The 15,751-nt window shown below is 43.5% G+C and overlaps 1 protein-coding gene and 1 long non-coding RNA gene across 5 annotated transcripts in view; one reads left to right on the forward strand and one right to left on the reverse strand.

Annotated features, from left to right (window-relative positions):
* LOC149857196 (uncharacterized) lies at nt 1–1,307 on the reverse strand. Its single transcript, XM_090062609.1, has 2 exons — nt 648–1,307; nt 1–425 (listed from the first exon to the last, which is right to left on the reverse strand). The coding sequence occupies exons 1-2, from the start codon at nt 1,137–1,139 to the stop codon at nt 15–17; spliced, it is 903 nt and encodes a 300-aa protein (XP_089918735.1). The 5' UTR covers nt 1,140–1,307; the 3' UTR covers nt 1–14.
* The window catches only part of LOC149857197 (uncharacterized), a 17,452-nt gene continuing 2,671 nt past the window's right edge, over nt 971–15,751 (forward strand). Inside the window, exons 1-6 of one of the 4 annotated variants that reach the window (XR_016444147.1) lie at nt 971–1,101; nt 1,217–1,316; nt 1,481–2,212; nt 2,664–2,702; nt 3,851–4,030; nt 5,559–15,736. This is a non-coding gene — a long non-coding RNA (uncharacterized LOC149857197). Of the gene's footprint in view, nt 1,102–1,216; nt 1,317–1,480; nt 2,703–3,850; nt 4,031–5,558; nt 15,737–15,751 lie in introns of those variants that run through there. The other 3 variants (XR_016444148.1, XR_016444146.1, XR_016444145.1) reach the window with 3 other exon arrangements.

Here is a 15,751-nt window from a genome sequence, read left to right on the forward strand (position 1 = left end):
TCCCGGCCCCCGAGCTACCCTCTGGCGCCTGCCGGGGCCGCGGGCGCCTGGCAGCCGAGGTCCCATCCACGCCGCGCGCTGCCGGCAGGTGCAATCCCGGCCCTGGCCGCGCTCGTCCCCCGGCCCGGATTCAACTGCCCTGCGCCGAGCCGGGCGCGGGGCTGGCCAGGGGCAGGGGCAGGATCCTGGGCTCCGCTCCGAGCCCCATCACAGCGGCGCGCCCGGTCCCGGTCCCGGTCCCGGCCCTGGTCCCGGCCGGGGCAGCCGCCGCCTCCTCCCGCCGCACCCGGGGCGGCTCCGCCCGCTCGGCTGCCGTCGGGGGCCGCGGCGCCGCCGCCTCCTGCCGCCCGCGGGCTGCGCAGTCCGGCCGGGCACGGCACCAAAGGGCTTTTTCTCCGGCGGCTCCAGCCCCCGCGCCGCTCCGCCTATGAGAGGGGATTTCGCGAGCTGACGTCCCCGCGCAAGGCACCGTCCCGGCCACACGCCGAGGGGACCGCGAGCCCCGCCGCCCAGCCCAGCCCTGCCCAGCCCCCGGGGCCGAGCTGCCACCGCGCAAACAAGTCGTCAAAACAAGTCCCCTCCCTCCCTCCGGCCGCCTCCTCCCCCCGCGCCGTCGGGCGGGCGGGCGCGCGCGGCCCGGGGCTCGCCTCGGAGCTCGGCTGCGGCGCGGGCGCGGGCAGCGGGGGAGGACGCGCAGGCACGGCTGAGCTGCTCCGGGGCACGGCAGATTTCCGGTCCGAGCGGGGTTTCCTGCCCCCCGCCCGGGGAAGGGCCGCCCCTCGGCTCGGCCCGGGCGCGCCGCGGCCCCCGGCTGCCCCGCGCCCGCGCCCGCGCCCGCCCCCGCCCCCGCCGCGGGCTCCCGGGGGCGGCGCCTGCCCCCGGCGGCGGGGCGCGAAGCCGGCCCGGGAGGAGCCGGAGGGCAGCCCGCGGGTCCCGGAGGCGTGGGCGCCTCTGCCTCCCTCCCCGCAGTCGCTGGGCTCGGAGGAGGCGCCCTGCCTGGAGGAAAGAAGAGGAGCTGCTGGAGAGGCTGCGGCTTCTCCTTCCCTGGAGGCTGTCCAGAAGAGGCTGGGTCCGCACGGGCCCCACGGGAGGTTGGACGAGGTGACTGGGAAGGTCCCTGCCAACTCCAGAGCTCGCATTTGCCCCCTCCCTCTCCCCTCTTTTGTCTACACCTTGTCTCCCTCGCCATAGGCTTACACCACACTGTTTACCGCAGGCTGCAGCTGGAAGACCTTGGGGAACTCACCATCCCAGTAGCACAGGGTCATCCAGCCTGGTGCTACTACAGTAACCAATGGTCTCATTAAAACTTCCAGGTAACTTTTCACTTGGCTTTCTCATTGGGTGCCAGCTGAGATGTGAAGGAGGTGGTGTTGGCAAAGCAATCCTGCTTCTTGAAATGAGCTGAAATCGGTTTAGTCCATGAGAGACGATGAGCCATCTTTGGAGATAATGGAAATGAGTTTACATGTTATTCCAGGTTTGCAGCTTCAGAAGACTTTCAGCACTGGTCCTACTCAAAAAGCTCCTACTTCCATGAATTGATGAAGATGATGTAGCAAGTGGCAGAAAGCCTGCTAAAGTTAACTTCACAATAACCAAGTCTTTGGCTAAAAAGCACCTTGGACCTGGAGTTTATGACTTGAGAAGACAGTTGTTACTGAATTAAAGGAGACATTCCCGTGCTGTCAACAGACTTACATTTCTGCTGAAATATTTTCCAGAGAAAATAGTTTCCTTCTTTGACTTGGATAAATAAAAAGAAGTTGAGGTGGTTAGGGTTGCTAATGACAGCGTGTTGTGGTAGCCAAACACTGGGAGAAATTATGAAGGGGGTATAGTACAAAGTATGGTTAGTTATGCATTAGAAACTGTCATGCATCTTTGCACGCTCTAGTCCTGTTGCTTTTAAATGCAGCATACTCTGCCTACCCAGCTGCTGTGATCTCACCTGATTTCAGGAGCTCAGGTAGATGAGGGTGTTTCAGGCTAGAAATGCAAAAAGCTGCACTGGGAGTTTGGCAGATAGTCCTCCACCTTAGTGATTAGCCAGTACCCTAGCATGGTGGTTTGGCATGCTGTGTTGTGCAAGGGTGCTGCTTTTCAGAAGAGAAGTGAACTGGAAGACCTGGACTCCTTTGGCTAACAGAATTGCCAGAGCATTATTTCCTAAGCGCAGTGCTTTATCCCATGACCGACTCAAATGCTGCAGGTAATTGTATTCGGTCTCTCCAGGTTTGCTCTGCATTTCCAGTAGGACAGAAAAATCTGACACGTGTATTAAAGGACCGTAAAAGGAATAGATAAAATTGGCTGCTTCTTTTAATAAAGGTGGAACAGGCACTGTCAGGATCTTTGAAGGGACAAATTCTTCTGACAACAGTGGTGGCATGGGCTTTGGCTATATAAAGCTTTTTTTGGAAATCTTCCACCTATTGATACAGCTGGTCCATTTTCACCACTGGTGGCAACAGAGGGAAAGGCCACTTAAACACAGTACTGACAACTGATAGGGGTTGAACCATATCTAGATGAGAAACCATTGCTTCCTTGCTGGTGCAATGTTGGTGACAATCACGGTGATCTTTTGACGTGGAAATCCAATACAGAGACTGCTGCCTCCAGGCCTCACAGCATTCATTATCATCTCCTATTCTTTACAGGTGTGCGCTAGAGCAAAGGTGCCTGTTTTTCAGCAACAGGTAATGTGTCCCTTTTGTGACCTTTTCTCAGGGTGGGTAGTGAGAGGTTTATTAGGCATTAAGTGAGGTAAGGTATGTGACCATCATCTTGAGCTCGCTTGGTTTCATGATATGGAAGCACCATGTTCATTTTACTAAGCCTCGTATACTTCACAAGAGGCTGAGCAAGACACCAAATTATTAATTTAACTGATCTTTCCCAGAAAATCAGAAGCCTGACTTCATAGCTTAGTACATTTACAGTCCTGCAAATTGTATTAATTGAATCCTTTTTTTGTTTGGCTGGGGAAAATTGATTATGCAGGTAACGTCAATATTTTTCATGCAACTCAGTCTCCTTGGCACTCTTTAAATATTACTACTGCTTTTTAAAGATTTTAGTCAGTGACTAAAAGTAATTGTAAAATGACTGCAGTAAAACAGCAATAAATTAACCTTTCCCTATTAGCTCATTGTTCAATGTCGAGGCCCTTTCTTGGGGTGCTTGCTCCGGGCTTGGAGTTGATTTTTCAGTCCTTGCCAGCCTTTCCAAATTCAATATATTTGTCCCTTGTTTATAACACTATTTTCAGTCAGTGTATTCTCATTTAAAATTCAGTTCATTTGTGCCATAGAGAGAAGCTTGTGGAACTGGGCTCCGACAACCTTCGCACTGGAAAAAATACGTTTTCATGAGAAGGGTTTCCAGGATTGGGATGACTTCTTAGCAAGCCAGCCAGGCAGGTGTAGAGACAGTTTGCTCCAGGAGACTGGGAGCCCAGGTAGTTGTGCAGCCCACCTGTCTGCCCGTCAGCTGGTTAGACAGTAGGAAATGCTGCTAGCCTTGTTTCTGTCAAAAATTTCAGTGGGATTAACATTCCTGCAGAACCTTTCATTTCTTCTGTATCTGTATTTTTGGATGGTAGGCTCTGCTAATCGCCATGTAAATATAGATGCAAAATCGGTAAAACTTCTCTCATGGCCGGGCCCTCAAGAGTGAATCAGGGCTCTATGGAGTTATCTGGAGCTTAAGCCCAGCATGCAGCACTGTCAAGTCAGACTAGCAGGTCATACTAGTCTTTTTTAAAATAGCAACTAGTAATCATCATATGCCCCAATAATACATTAAGATTATTGTAAAATAATAATCTATTGCCTTTCATCTGTAGATCTTTGAGCACTATATTCCCAGCATGAATGACTGGTGCCTCCTGGGTCTGGGGGGCACCTGCAGAAGCCACCGACCAGCAACCCTGTCCGGGGGGGCACTAGCCCTGCTGACAGCATCAGTGTCGGCCATCAGAGGACCATGTGCACCCCTTACCAGTCGCCCATGATCCCCATTTGAGGTAAGCATGGGGTCTAGAAACCTGGTTTCCATATCTAGAGAAGGTCTTGAACCAACAGGGTGTTATACTAAAGATGGCAGTGGCAGCATCACCTTCCTCTGGCCATGTTTTAAGAAAAGCAAGCACGTCCTTCCTTTGAAAGATCATTTGTGGGCACCCACCCTCAGGAGGAAGTTGTGGGATCCTGGGTGTACCTCTTTTGCTGCCCAGACATGGATGGTTGTACTCCAGCAAGGCACAGGTGTTCCAGATCACCCTTATGCTTAATGTTTTCTGTTGGCTGGGTCTGGGCATCTCCTCACTCTATCTGAGTTTTAGCTTGTGCTTCTGAGGCACCAAACTCTTCTCAGATTGTGTATGGAGCCTGGCATGCCTAACTTTGTGTTCTGGATTCCCTTTGCGAGTCAGACCTCTAAAATCTAGGTGCTGCAGTACCTAACATGGAGGCACCTAGGTCTGTTTTTGGACCTGTTGCTAAATTTGTAAAATAAATCTAAGTCTTTGAAATGGGTTAAGTTGGATTAAATATTGTCCGGTTATAAATTCCTTTATCAGTTACCAATGAGCAGTGACTAGCAAACATCATGTTAATACAATGTCAGGTCAGATTAGAATGGAGATTAACATAAATATCCAAAACACTGGCGTTAGTCACATACTTGAGTTCTTTATGGAAATGAGAAAGATGCAGCAGCTAGTAGCTGGTAGCCTTGACTTTAGAATCACTTGCTTACCCTCTGGACTTAGCATAAGAAGGTCTAGTGGCACATGGATCCAGATTGTCTTCAAACCTGTCTGTATGTTTAGATACTACACTGCCCAGAGCTTCCATGAAAAAGTGGAAAACATTTAACGTTTTAAAAGATGTTATCAAATATTACCAAAAGGTGTGTGTTATTATATAGATATGAAACATTCTTAAATATTTATAGTTAAAACACTGCATATTTGTGCAGATGGATAAGAACCAGGAAATTACATTTACTACAAACAAGCCATATTCACTGATTTTTTTCATTCCTTAGATGTACAGAAATAAGCAATAAGTAGAAACAAATGAAATGCAAGGTAGATTTTAAAAAACTCCCTGAATTTTAATAAATCTGTGTGTATAATTAATGGAAACAATTTGAAAGCAAGTTTTAATCTTGGTGGCTTCTCTTTAATTAAACTAATTTCTTCTATACCATCATGTTTATGTTGTACTTAGTCTGATTGTTCTGTGTAACAATGGAACACACTAGTGATGCTATCTTTGCAGTTAAAATTGGGACACATTAATACAAATATATACAAGTTCAAATTATTCATAATCTAATATAAGGACAAATCTCCTTTTTCTACATGTTGATCTAATGTTAAAGATAACCATAACTTTATAGGCTGATCTGGGTAGCAGACATTCTATACATGTCACTAAGCTCCTGAAGTGGTGGCAAGGAGTTAGTCATTTACTGCGTTTGACTCAGCTAATAAATAGGGTTCCCAGAGCATGGAAAGCATTACTTACCTACCTCCATGTCTACAGTAAGCAGGACTGAGAGCTTTTGATGCAAGTCAAGAAAGCCACAAAGATAAGCTATGCCCCAAGCCCTGACCCTACAGAGAGCACCATACAAGCAATCCCCAGTGAAATCAGTGGAAGTACTGAAGCACAGAAAATGAAGCATGCATCCAGGAACTTTGCTGGATCGGAACCATGTCCTACCCTTCATGCACAGAACAATTTTGTAACCGTCAATTAAATGTCACAGCCCCCTTGTGTGGTAGGTATATATTACTGTAAACATTTTACAGCTGAGTAAACAGCTATGATCTGCTTTTATAGAAAAGGACTATAATATTTAAAGGTTTTTTCCTGAATCTACCATTTTAATAGGTAATCATATCTTTGTTACACAGTTCTAAAGAGTGGATAAAAACAATAATTGGATTAACAATTAGAACAATAATCCTTATTATATTCTATTATTTTATTATACTAATCCTTAGCATATTCTTTATTATAGTGTTATATTCACTGAGCTTTTTCTAAAGGAAAAATGGTAGAATAACATTCAGGAGTCTGACTTTTATGTTTTAATTACTAGATATGATTTGCTTCCAGGCAGGGGCAAAAAAAAATTGGGAGAAGATAATTTAATCAAATCTATAGAATTTCTTTTAATGGAAAGGCTTAGTTTTGTTTTCTATTCTACTTAACCCCTGTTCTGCAAACTCAGCCAAATCTTCAATGAAGTGTCCTCTACTTACCCCTGTTCAGCAAACCCAGACTTCAGCCAAATTCTCAATGAAGGCTAAATGAAGTAGTTTCACTGAGTTTAGGGGAGCTGTGTTGCTTAATGCTGGCCAGGCCCTTTAAGGAACCATACTGATCTTCAACATAATGAAATGTGAATGAATTGCCTTTGTTGTTGCTGGACAATGCTTTATAGAAATGCACAAAATCTCATAAGTGAGTCCAGTGCCCTTTAGGTGATAACATTTCAGAACATTGCCCCTGTAATTTTTAAATAACTGTTATTTGAATAACCAAAATACTTTCTAAGAGCTAGCTCTGAAGCCATTTGGTTTAACACAGCTGTTTGGGGTTAGCCCACAAAAAAAATTCTAGATCACCTTCAGACAGATCAAACTGCAAAACGATTCTATTATGACACACACAACATAGGCCACTTATTTTGTTTTCATGTAAAATCCCAACTCAGTTTTTGGGCATACAATTGTATTGCAGCATGCCCAGTGTTGGAGCAGCAAAGTCACCCCTACGGGCTGCTGCCTGTCCCTCACCTTGTTACCTGCTCTCTGGCCCCTTCAGGGTCCCACGCTGTTATCTTGCCTGCTGCACCTTGAGGTTGTTTTTTGACAGGGAAGCAGCCCCTAGAGGGCAAAGCGGGGTTTGGGCCAGTTGGTCCTTGTCTGGGCTGAGGCCCTCTGGCCTTGGCCCACTTTACTCTGGCTGGTTTGCTTTGCTCAGGGTCCACACTACTTGGACCTGAGGCTTCTAGTCCCCAGCTCCAATTTCACCCCTTATGGGCTGTGGGTCCCTTGGTGACTGTCCTTTCCCCAACCCAAGCTCTGGGCTCCTTGGCCCCTTGGTTTTGCCCTTGCAGGGCTCTGGACTTGTGCCTCAATCCTTGTTGTCCAGTATCACAGTCCTCCAGAAAAACAGTAGTACTCCTAAGGTGTCGGGCTTCTGCTCCCCATATGGCCTACCAGGTCCCAGACTCTGGGACACTCTGTGGAGTGCCCCTGCAGCATCCTGTGGCTCCTTGTCTGGCTCTTACAGCTATGTCTGGTCCGTTGGTTCAAATGCAAATGAAAAGCATGACCGTCCACTCCCAAGAACAAAAAGGCTCCCTTCTTGGGGTTAATTGCACACTGTGGTTGTACTACTACACCAGTGTAAAGCACTTATCCATTGATGCTTGGTGGTACAGGCCACTCAGCTCACCTGCAGCCTGGAGTCCTTCATCTGAGTAGCTTAGCCTGGCTCCACCCTGGAACTCTGCCTCCCACACTCCCTATAGCCAGGCTGCCCTCTCTGGCTCAGGCCTTGAGCTTATATGCCTTTCTCTGAGTCACCTGCCCCTCTATTTCCATCCCAGCAATACAAATATCCTGTCAATCCCTGTCTGCACCTGGGACAAGAAGCATTTTGTCCATGGGGCCTTTGAAATTATCTCTAATCTGTTCAGAAGGCTGGGGCTAGCCTGCTGACCCAGTAATGGGGTAGGAGTCCTATTGCATTATCCTTTACTGTAAGATCTGTAAGATCTACCAGTGCTTATCACTCCCACAAATACAGTTTCCTTTGGCAGGTATAGGTCCTGTTCCTTGGAGTCCTTCCTTTTTTTCAGAGCTTTTTTTAGTGCAAGCCTTTTCCTATTAGAGACTGAAGTTTTTTGCATGGCTGCAGGGGTCTCTTTTGCCATTGCTAGAAAGGTTAGTTTTGTAAGTGACTCCAATCAATGCTCAGGGCAGCTCTGTTCCTATATCCTCCCCCTGCCAATGGGAGAAAGGGTCTTGCGAGCCTAGCAGCTCTGTAGCAAAGACATTCTTCATACAAAACTTTAGTGCTTGATGCTTGTCCCCAGGAAAATGAACACTGACAGTCTGCAGAAATCAGTCAGAATGTAGTATAATCTTTAGAAAATAGGTGAGGGGCAAAAATGAATATTGGATACGAGCCAAAAGAAGAAAAAGGTAATGCTAAAATGTTCACATCTCTGCTTCCAGCACACTGACCTTCACTGTGGAGTTTCTGCTTCAGTGTAGCCCATAACAATAGACTGGCAACTGCCAGCTTGGTTCTTTTTAAAATGTCAGTGGTTTAACATCAATTCAAGAGGTTTTATTGCATTTTTTCCTTTTTTCCCCCCATGGGATTTCAATTCCAATCAAGACAAAACCAAAATGACAGGATATTTGTATTCCCATAAGAAGTTTGTAAAAGGTCATAAATGCAGCAAGTTCAAAGGTTCTCCGTTGTTTTCAATATACATGATTACTTTCTTATTTCCCATTTGCAAACAACGTGCCACATTGTCTCCAAGCAATTCCAAGGTTTAGATGGCCGACAGAAGTCTAACAAATTCTTCAAGCTATAGTTGATTGGTCCTATTTTGGTCTGAGATGGTAAAGACTTCTAGAAAACCCTGCTTCTTTTGAATTTGTTTGTGAAGCATCTTCAAACAAATTTAGTCTTCACTGGTAACTTATTTTACTTCCAATCACACTGATTAAGGGTAGAGCTTTCCTGCATTTTGGATAGATACATTTTTGTTTTATGCCACAAGCCTATTTTGTTTATTGCCTTTCATTTCTGTCTCTTTGAGCTTTCTTCTCTGATCATCTCTGTTAATAAAAGATCTAATAGAGTAAAAGATAAACCTATTCAGAACACTGGAAAAAGAAGACAACATGTGCTTATCATGTGGCAAGAGCCATATGCACCGTGACTGTAACAGGCTTAGGAAAACAGCAAGAATGCCAGATGACTCCCCATAATATATTTACTTGAAAATTAACGCTTATAGTTTTGTTTATATAAGACAGAGGACTTGGCTGTTGAGTTTTTCTTCTCAGAGCATGGGAGAGGTGGTGACATGGTATCACTTACTTTTTTGTGGCCTCTCTTTTCCTGGGGCTATCAGTGGTTGGCTAGACACACACACATGCAATTCCATTATCTTTATTGGGCAAGGGTTGAATAATCTAGACATAGGGATAGATTAAGATGAGAAAGATGAGATCAACACCTATGCTAAATTGGCAGAAGATGCCATGTTTCAGTTGTCGTCTTCTTTTTGTGTCCTTGTCATAAACTAGATGTTTTTCCAGGATCGTGCGCAAGCGATGGCTCTTTCTCTTGCTGCAGCCAGGTCCTCCTTTCTGTACGTCTCGCCAAGGAACTGGCAAATGAGCAGTTGCTCCATAGTCTGCACTTTACTACACTTGCATATATTCATGTCATTAGCGTAGTCCCATTTGATCATGTTTGTTTTTGATCTTCCAGTTTGTGTGCACGGGTGATTCAGGCATAACCATGTTGGCCAGTCTAGATTAGCCCCTCTGGGAAGGTCCTGGGGTTCCAGGTCCATTTCAGAGCATCTGATTGCATATAATTTTTCCTTCCTAATTTTTCCTTCCATAACGTCAGCCATTTGATCCAGTGGCACGACACCGCTCACAAAACTTCTGCACTCTAAGTTGTTTAGTTATGTCTGTGTGACTGTAGAATGGATGCCTGAGGTCTTCCATCTGCTGTGATCTTTTCTCTTTTGGCTCACTACCTTTCTTCTGGTATCAGGTGGTGCGATGCCAGCCAGCCAGTAAGTACAGGCTATCCTGTAATGTTGGCTTTCGACATCTTGTTATTTCACCACAGCTGTTGTTTACAACTGGATATAGTTTCTTGGCATAAACTGACTATTCCCATACTGGGCACGCATACTCTGCAGTGGAGTAACACAAGGCAATAGCAGTAGTTCGTAATGTAGCTGGGTTCACTCCCTACTTTGAGATGACTGACTTTGAAAGTATGTAGTTGCAGGCACTGACTTTCACTTTTTTTCTTCTCTACATATGCCTTGAAGGTAAGTGTTCAGTCCAATATAAACCCCAAGTAGACAGGGTTTTGGTACTTATATCAGTGGGATTCCATGTTTAATTTCTGCTTGGCTAGTCTATGGCCTAGGTGAAAAGCTGTGACCTGCACCTTGCTTGGGTTGGCACAAAGCTGGTTCTCACTCTAGTAATTTGAGAGGTTGCTCAGTGACACATTAGTGTCAACAGCGGTAAAGTCTTTCCCTTACAATGTGATGCATGGATCATCAGCATATATGAAGCTTCTTATATTCTCTCTATGGGTTGGTCATTAGCATATACGTTAAAAACGATGGGCGTTAGCATGCAGCTCTGTGGGAGGCTGTTTTGTTGTCATCTCCAGGGGCTCCATTTCTTGCACAGTTCTACTTAAAAATATCTGTTCTCTAAGAGATGAGATGATTTGCACTGGGCATTAATCATGCATCATATTGTAGACTTTGGCAAACAGGTTTTGGTGGTTTGGTGTTGTGCACTGCTTATAGGTCTAGAAACACAGCACCTGTTATCATCCCTTTCTTGAATCCATCTTTTATACGCTGAGTGATGTTTAGCATTTGACAAGTGTAGGACTTGCCTGGTTTAAATCTGGCCTGTTCTGATATTAGATGTTGTTCAATAGGGGGTGATGTTTCAGTGATACTGCTGAAAGCATTGGCTCCAAGGGGACCCATCCTTGTATGATGCAAACGAAAGGTCAATATTATTTGTCACTGATCCAATGAAGCATCTAACCTACTCATCATGTCTCCTAGGTGTGAAGGGGTATTATGTTCATGTCATTTCTAATATAGATGTTAATGTTCAGTATTTCTTATTTACTTCAGGAGGTAACTTCCGCTAGTTTCTGTCATACCTGCAATTATAACTTTCTAAAAATCTCTTGTAAGGATAAAACTTGCCTTCTCTTACAAGAAATCATCTCTTAAATGACATAAATGGGCCAGCAAACACTAACTAGATTCTCCTTGTTCGTGCTCAGATCTTAAAAAGCCACTAAAATTGTTAGTGGTGTAACATAGCGGAGAATTGGACACAAATGTGATGAAGGAAAACATCTTAGAAAGGAAACTAACTTCAAGTAGGAACACCACTGACTTAAGAAAGGTCAAGTGGTCCCTGCTGGGCACAAAATAGTTAACTAATGGCTACAGCATAGGGAATTGCTGTATATTTGATCTCAAAATAGTCTATAACAACTTATCTGTTGCTTGTACAAATCCATGAGGACCCTACAGATCAGATAAGATGTGCTGCATTCTATTAAAATGTTATGCCTCAATCCTGCAGCACTGTTATGGATACGCTTACATTTAAGTGCATGAATAGCCTTGCTGGGTGCATCTACACGTTCATTAATGCACTTTTGCTACTGCACATTACATTTAGTACCTCTAATGTGAGGTACTAAATAAATGTGCATTAGACTGCCCTAATGCACAGTAGTGAAAGTGCATGCTTTTTTAGTGACACTTAATGTGCAGTACCCTATTTTTACTGTGCATTAGCATATTAGCATGGTTTTTGACATGACACTTTAATGCACAGTAAAATAGGCTACCGAGCATTAAAGTGAACATGTGAACAAGCATTAAAGTGAACAAGATGCACCTGCTGAAAACCAAACTGCACAAACTGCAGAGACTCAGGAGATTGCACAGTATTTTAAGGAAAACAAATTTGTTTTGTTCCCTTCTGTGTTTTTGATGATACACAACAAGCTTCAAAGCTTGTTTAATTTTTTAAAAAACTAATTTTTTTTGTTTGCTCAGTTATTTGTATTACCATGGTCCTATTGTGTTAAGTACTGTACAGACAAAGAACAAAAAACTGTCTGCTCTAAATGAATTGGAAATATAGGTCACACCAACCTTGTTTTTCTTGTGAGACCCCATGAACAACTAGAAAATTATTATAATTACTGCAACAGTACAACTACCAAATGAATAAAACCTGATTAATTGGAAGCAGTTTTATTTATTTAAAATGCATTGATATCTTTTGTTAACACTACAAGCCTGATAAACTCATGAAAGAAAAGATGTTGCTGTTAAAACTCATCACCTGTGTCCCAGTTTCAAGAACCTACAGTCAAGGTGGCTGGAAAAATTCTGATACTGTAACGTTTCATTAGAATTTGACTGATTTGGTTGCTCCATACACAGTGCAAATGAGCACCTGGAACAGGAAGAATTTTGCTCCTATAGAAAGCAGTCATAAAAAGCAAGCTGAAGTATGCTGAGATAGCACTACATAGCATCATTTCCTGTAGCAGGAGGATTTCTCACTTCCTGGCTACACCTGATTATCCGGGTATGCACCACAATCCTTGCTAATTTGGAATGTGGTCTTATTACCAGGACCTGTACACCTCTCTTGGTTTCTCCAACAGTGTTTTTGTTTAGAGTTTTAAGAGTTAATGCTGAAGAGCCCTTTGTCATGGTATAGATTTTGCTCATTGTTTTTTAAATGTTTTGTTAAATTTGGAATTTTAAATACTTCAATAAATGCAGTTTGCGCTAGCCAAAGGAGAAGATATTAATGATGTGAATGAGTACAGCTTGTTATAACTGCTGGTTACGCTGGGATTTGGGTAAGTAGCAGACCCTGAGCTGAGCGTTTGGATCACAATGTGTTAATTAGTGACACTGCTCATGTAAGTAACACCACCTCAACAAAGTGAGTCACATTGCAGGAGAGAAAAGAGGAAAATGACAGCTGGAGCCAATCTGATAAGATGACAACGCTCAACTCAAAGCTGGCCTTGGTAGATGAGTACAGTTAGAATGTATTCAGTCCTCCCCTTTAACCAGTTAGTATTAATACTGGAGAAGAACAGAAGAGAGCATGAACAGCTTGTGTTAGTCACACCACACAGGGACTGGCCCACAGCTAACATCTTCAGTATTTATTTCATTTAAAGGCGGGGGCAATGGCCCCAGGCACTGCCCCTTTTGGGCAGGGGGGCTAAATAGCAGTCATTGCCAAAGGGGTGGGTGATTATGCTGCTGTAGTCAGTGCGACAGAAGCTGGTCCTGCCCCAGTGCCAAGTGGCTGCATTAGACATGGAACTGCACGTCTGATGACCATTAAAACTATTATTCAGTTCAAGCTGAATCACCTGTTGCTGCTTCCTTGCTAGTCACAGAAATAAAGAAGTTATAAGGTTACACACAGAGAAGAAGAAATACTTATTGGGAAAGCCTGTAGCCTGTAAATAATTCATGTTTTATAACATAGGGAGGTGGGATTTTTTAAAAGAAATAGTCCATCAAACTACACTGAATTACTTGTCTCCAAGAACAGTGGAGAGACTGAACAGATACTGGCGGAATAACCCATGGAATATGATGCTCAAGACTGAGGCACAAAGACCTACAAAACAGTGTGGATACAGGAGAGGGTTCATTCTTTCTAGACTGTGACTGGAAATGTTGCAGAAGTTAGAACTTGCCCTTTGAACATGTAATGTCTCTTCCTGTCTGTAACTGTGCTGAGCGTGCCTTGTTTTCAGACAAATCATCAGAAGCAGCACACATTTTCTGTGTTTTAAATCCATTTCTTGTGTTTTCAGTAAATCTTGTGGTCAGGAATTCTTCTGTTGTGCAGGTTTCAAGCAACAGGAAAAAAGAACCTTGGAACCTCAAAGGAAATATGTCAAAAGATGAAGCATTTAGAGAACCAAGACCACTTGCTCACACAGTCAAAAGGCATCAGCAGAAATGTTCTGTGACATGAACACCAGGGGGACACTAACAGGACTGAGGAAGGGATGGCACTTAAATGGTAGTGGGTCAAAATCATACATTCCCATTTTGGGAACTCCTGCTTCTTTCTGTCAGCTATAATATGAAAACAAGATGGAGAAAGTGACTCGGAGTGGTTTAACTTTTTGGAGATATTTTCTGATGCAGCTTTTTGGTGAGCTGAAAATAGGAAACGCCTACAATTTCCAATGTGCAGATCAGAAGTTTTGTGCTACAAAGTGGGATCTCATAGTCAGTATTTATCAGGAGGGCACTTTCAAACAAAATAGACTGCTGCAGTTAAAGCTGGACAATCTAATCAAGCCTATGTAACTCATGGTGTATATGGGGAAAAATTGGGGGGGAAAAAATCAGAAGCCGCCTTGGCTATTGTTCAAGGTTTTTGTATTTGCAAAATAAAACACTGACAATATAAAATATTGGCTTTATTCCCTGTAGCATTAGTGAAGTTTAGCAGTTGATCCATGAAGCTGTGGCAGAAAAGATGCTCAAAGAAAGGATTTTTACTGTCTGACTCATTAGAGGGGAGCTAGCAATTCACACTAAGCCATTTCTTAGACAAATTACACCAACTCCTTGTTTGTGGATTTTGAACAAACAGATTGCCAAATTTGTTCCAAATTATTCACAGAGGAAAATTCACCAGTGAGCAGAGGTCCAGCACAGTGCCTTGGTACAATGTGCCTCACTTATACTCACTGCACAGAGGGGACTGTCACCCATAACAACTAACGCTTGACCCACAGATTATTTATGATGAATTCTTTATGTACATTCAAAGAGATTTCAAGTGCAAGGATATAAATGAATCAAATCATTAGCTTCACACAATTCAAGACATTAGTTTGTGTTTTCACAAATCAAATCCCAGGAACAATATTTATCAGGCAGTTTAATTGTTGGGAAAGATATCATTGACTGTAGGAATTTATAGCATTGTACTATTTTGATCCCATTTCAGGCCTATCAGAAAGTATTTCACTGAGTCTTGAATTGTATAAAATAGTGTGCAAGTGGTATCATTGTGAGACATGTTGGTCTAGGGGCATAGGCAGACAAACCTCTTGGGTATACTCGGTATCTTTTATTTTGTAAAAAAGCTGCTTTGTAAGTATGCAAATTAGGCTCAAACACAGGCTGGAGACAGCTGTTTACTTCAAGGGGACCAATGGCAGGCAGGATGCTGGATTTTAGTTCTTTCTTCTTTTGTTGCGAAGTTTTCATTTCAAAATGGCTAATTACGATATCTTCCATGTTTCAGGGATATTTGCTGTAGCCTTGTCAGTCTAGAGGCATAGGCAGACAAAACTCTTGGGGCAGAGGCAATATAAAAGATATCACCTCTACTTCAAGAATTTTGTCTGTTCAGGTGGTATCAACACCTATGTTCATACATATCACAACCAACAAGCAAAGCATAAAACAGTTCAGATATCAGATTAGTCATAGTATTAATTGTAGCAATAAGCAGGGAAGCGCAGGAAACAAACTGCCTAGCTTAACAACCTAAGGAAGAAAAATGTCATTTAAATAATCATAAATATTAAGGGAAATACCTTTTACATGCTAGATTAATAATCTACTTTGGGATTAATTGACCCTGTAAATAAAGAGACTTAATCTGAGATTAGTGACTTCTACTTGGTTATAAGTAGTGTAACTGAGCAGGGGCAACATGCCTGCTTGAAGACCAAGATTTTCCCTATCCAAAAACAGTCAGTTTAATTTTGATTTGTTTTTGGATATAAGGCTTATAATCCTGTGTAAAAGTCTACTGTAATATATTTCACCCTTTGAGCACTTTGCACATAGTAATGATACTGCTAATATACTGCAATGGTTCCTG

This window comes from Crocodylus siamensis, chromosome 9 (assembly GCF_052110815.1).
Source record: "Crocodylus siamensis isolate JL-2025a chromosome 9, ASM5211081v1, whole genome shotgun sequence".
Lineage (NCBI taxonomy): Eukaryota > Metazoa > Chordata > Crocodylia > Crocodylidae > Crocodylus > Crocodylus siamensis.

Bases quoted from the DNA above. Each gene is read 5' to 3' on its own strand.
- LOC149857196 (XM_090062609.1), bottom strand. From the start codon at position 1,139: ATGCGAGCTCTGGAGTTGGCAGGGACCTTCCCAGTCACCTCGTCCAAC. The intron at 426-647 runs GCGAGCCCCGGG...CCCCTCTCATAG, and splicing joins CGCCGCAGCCGAGCTCCGAG to GCGGAGCGGCGCGGGGGCTG.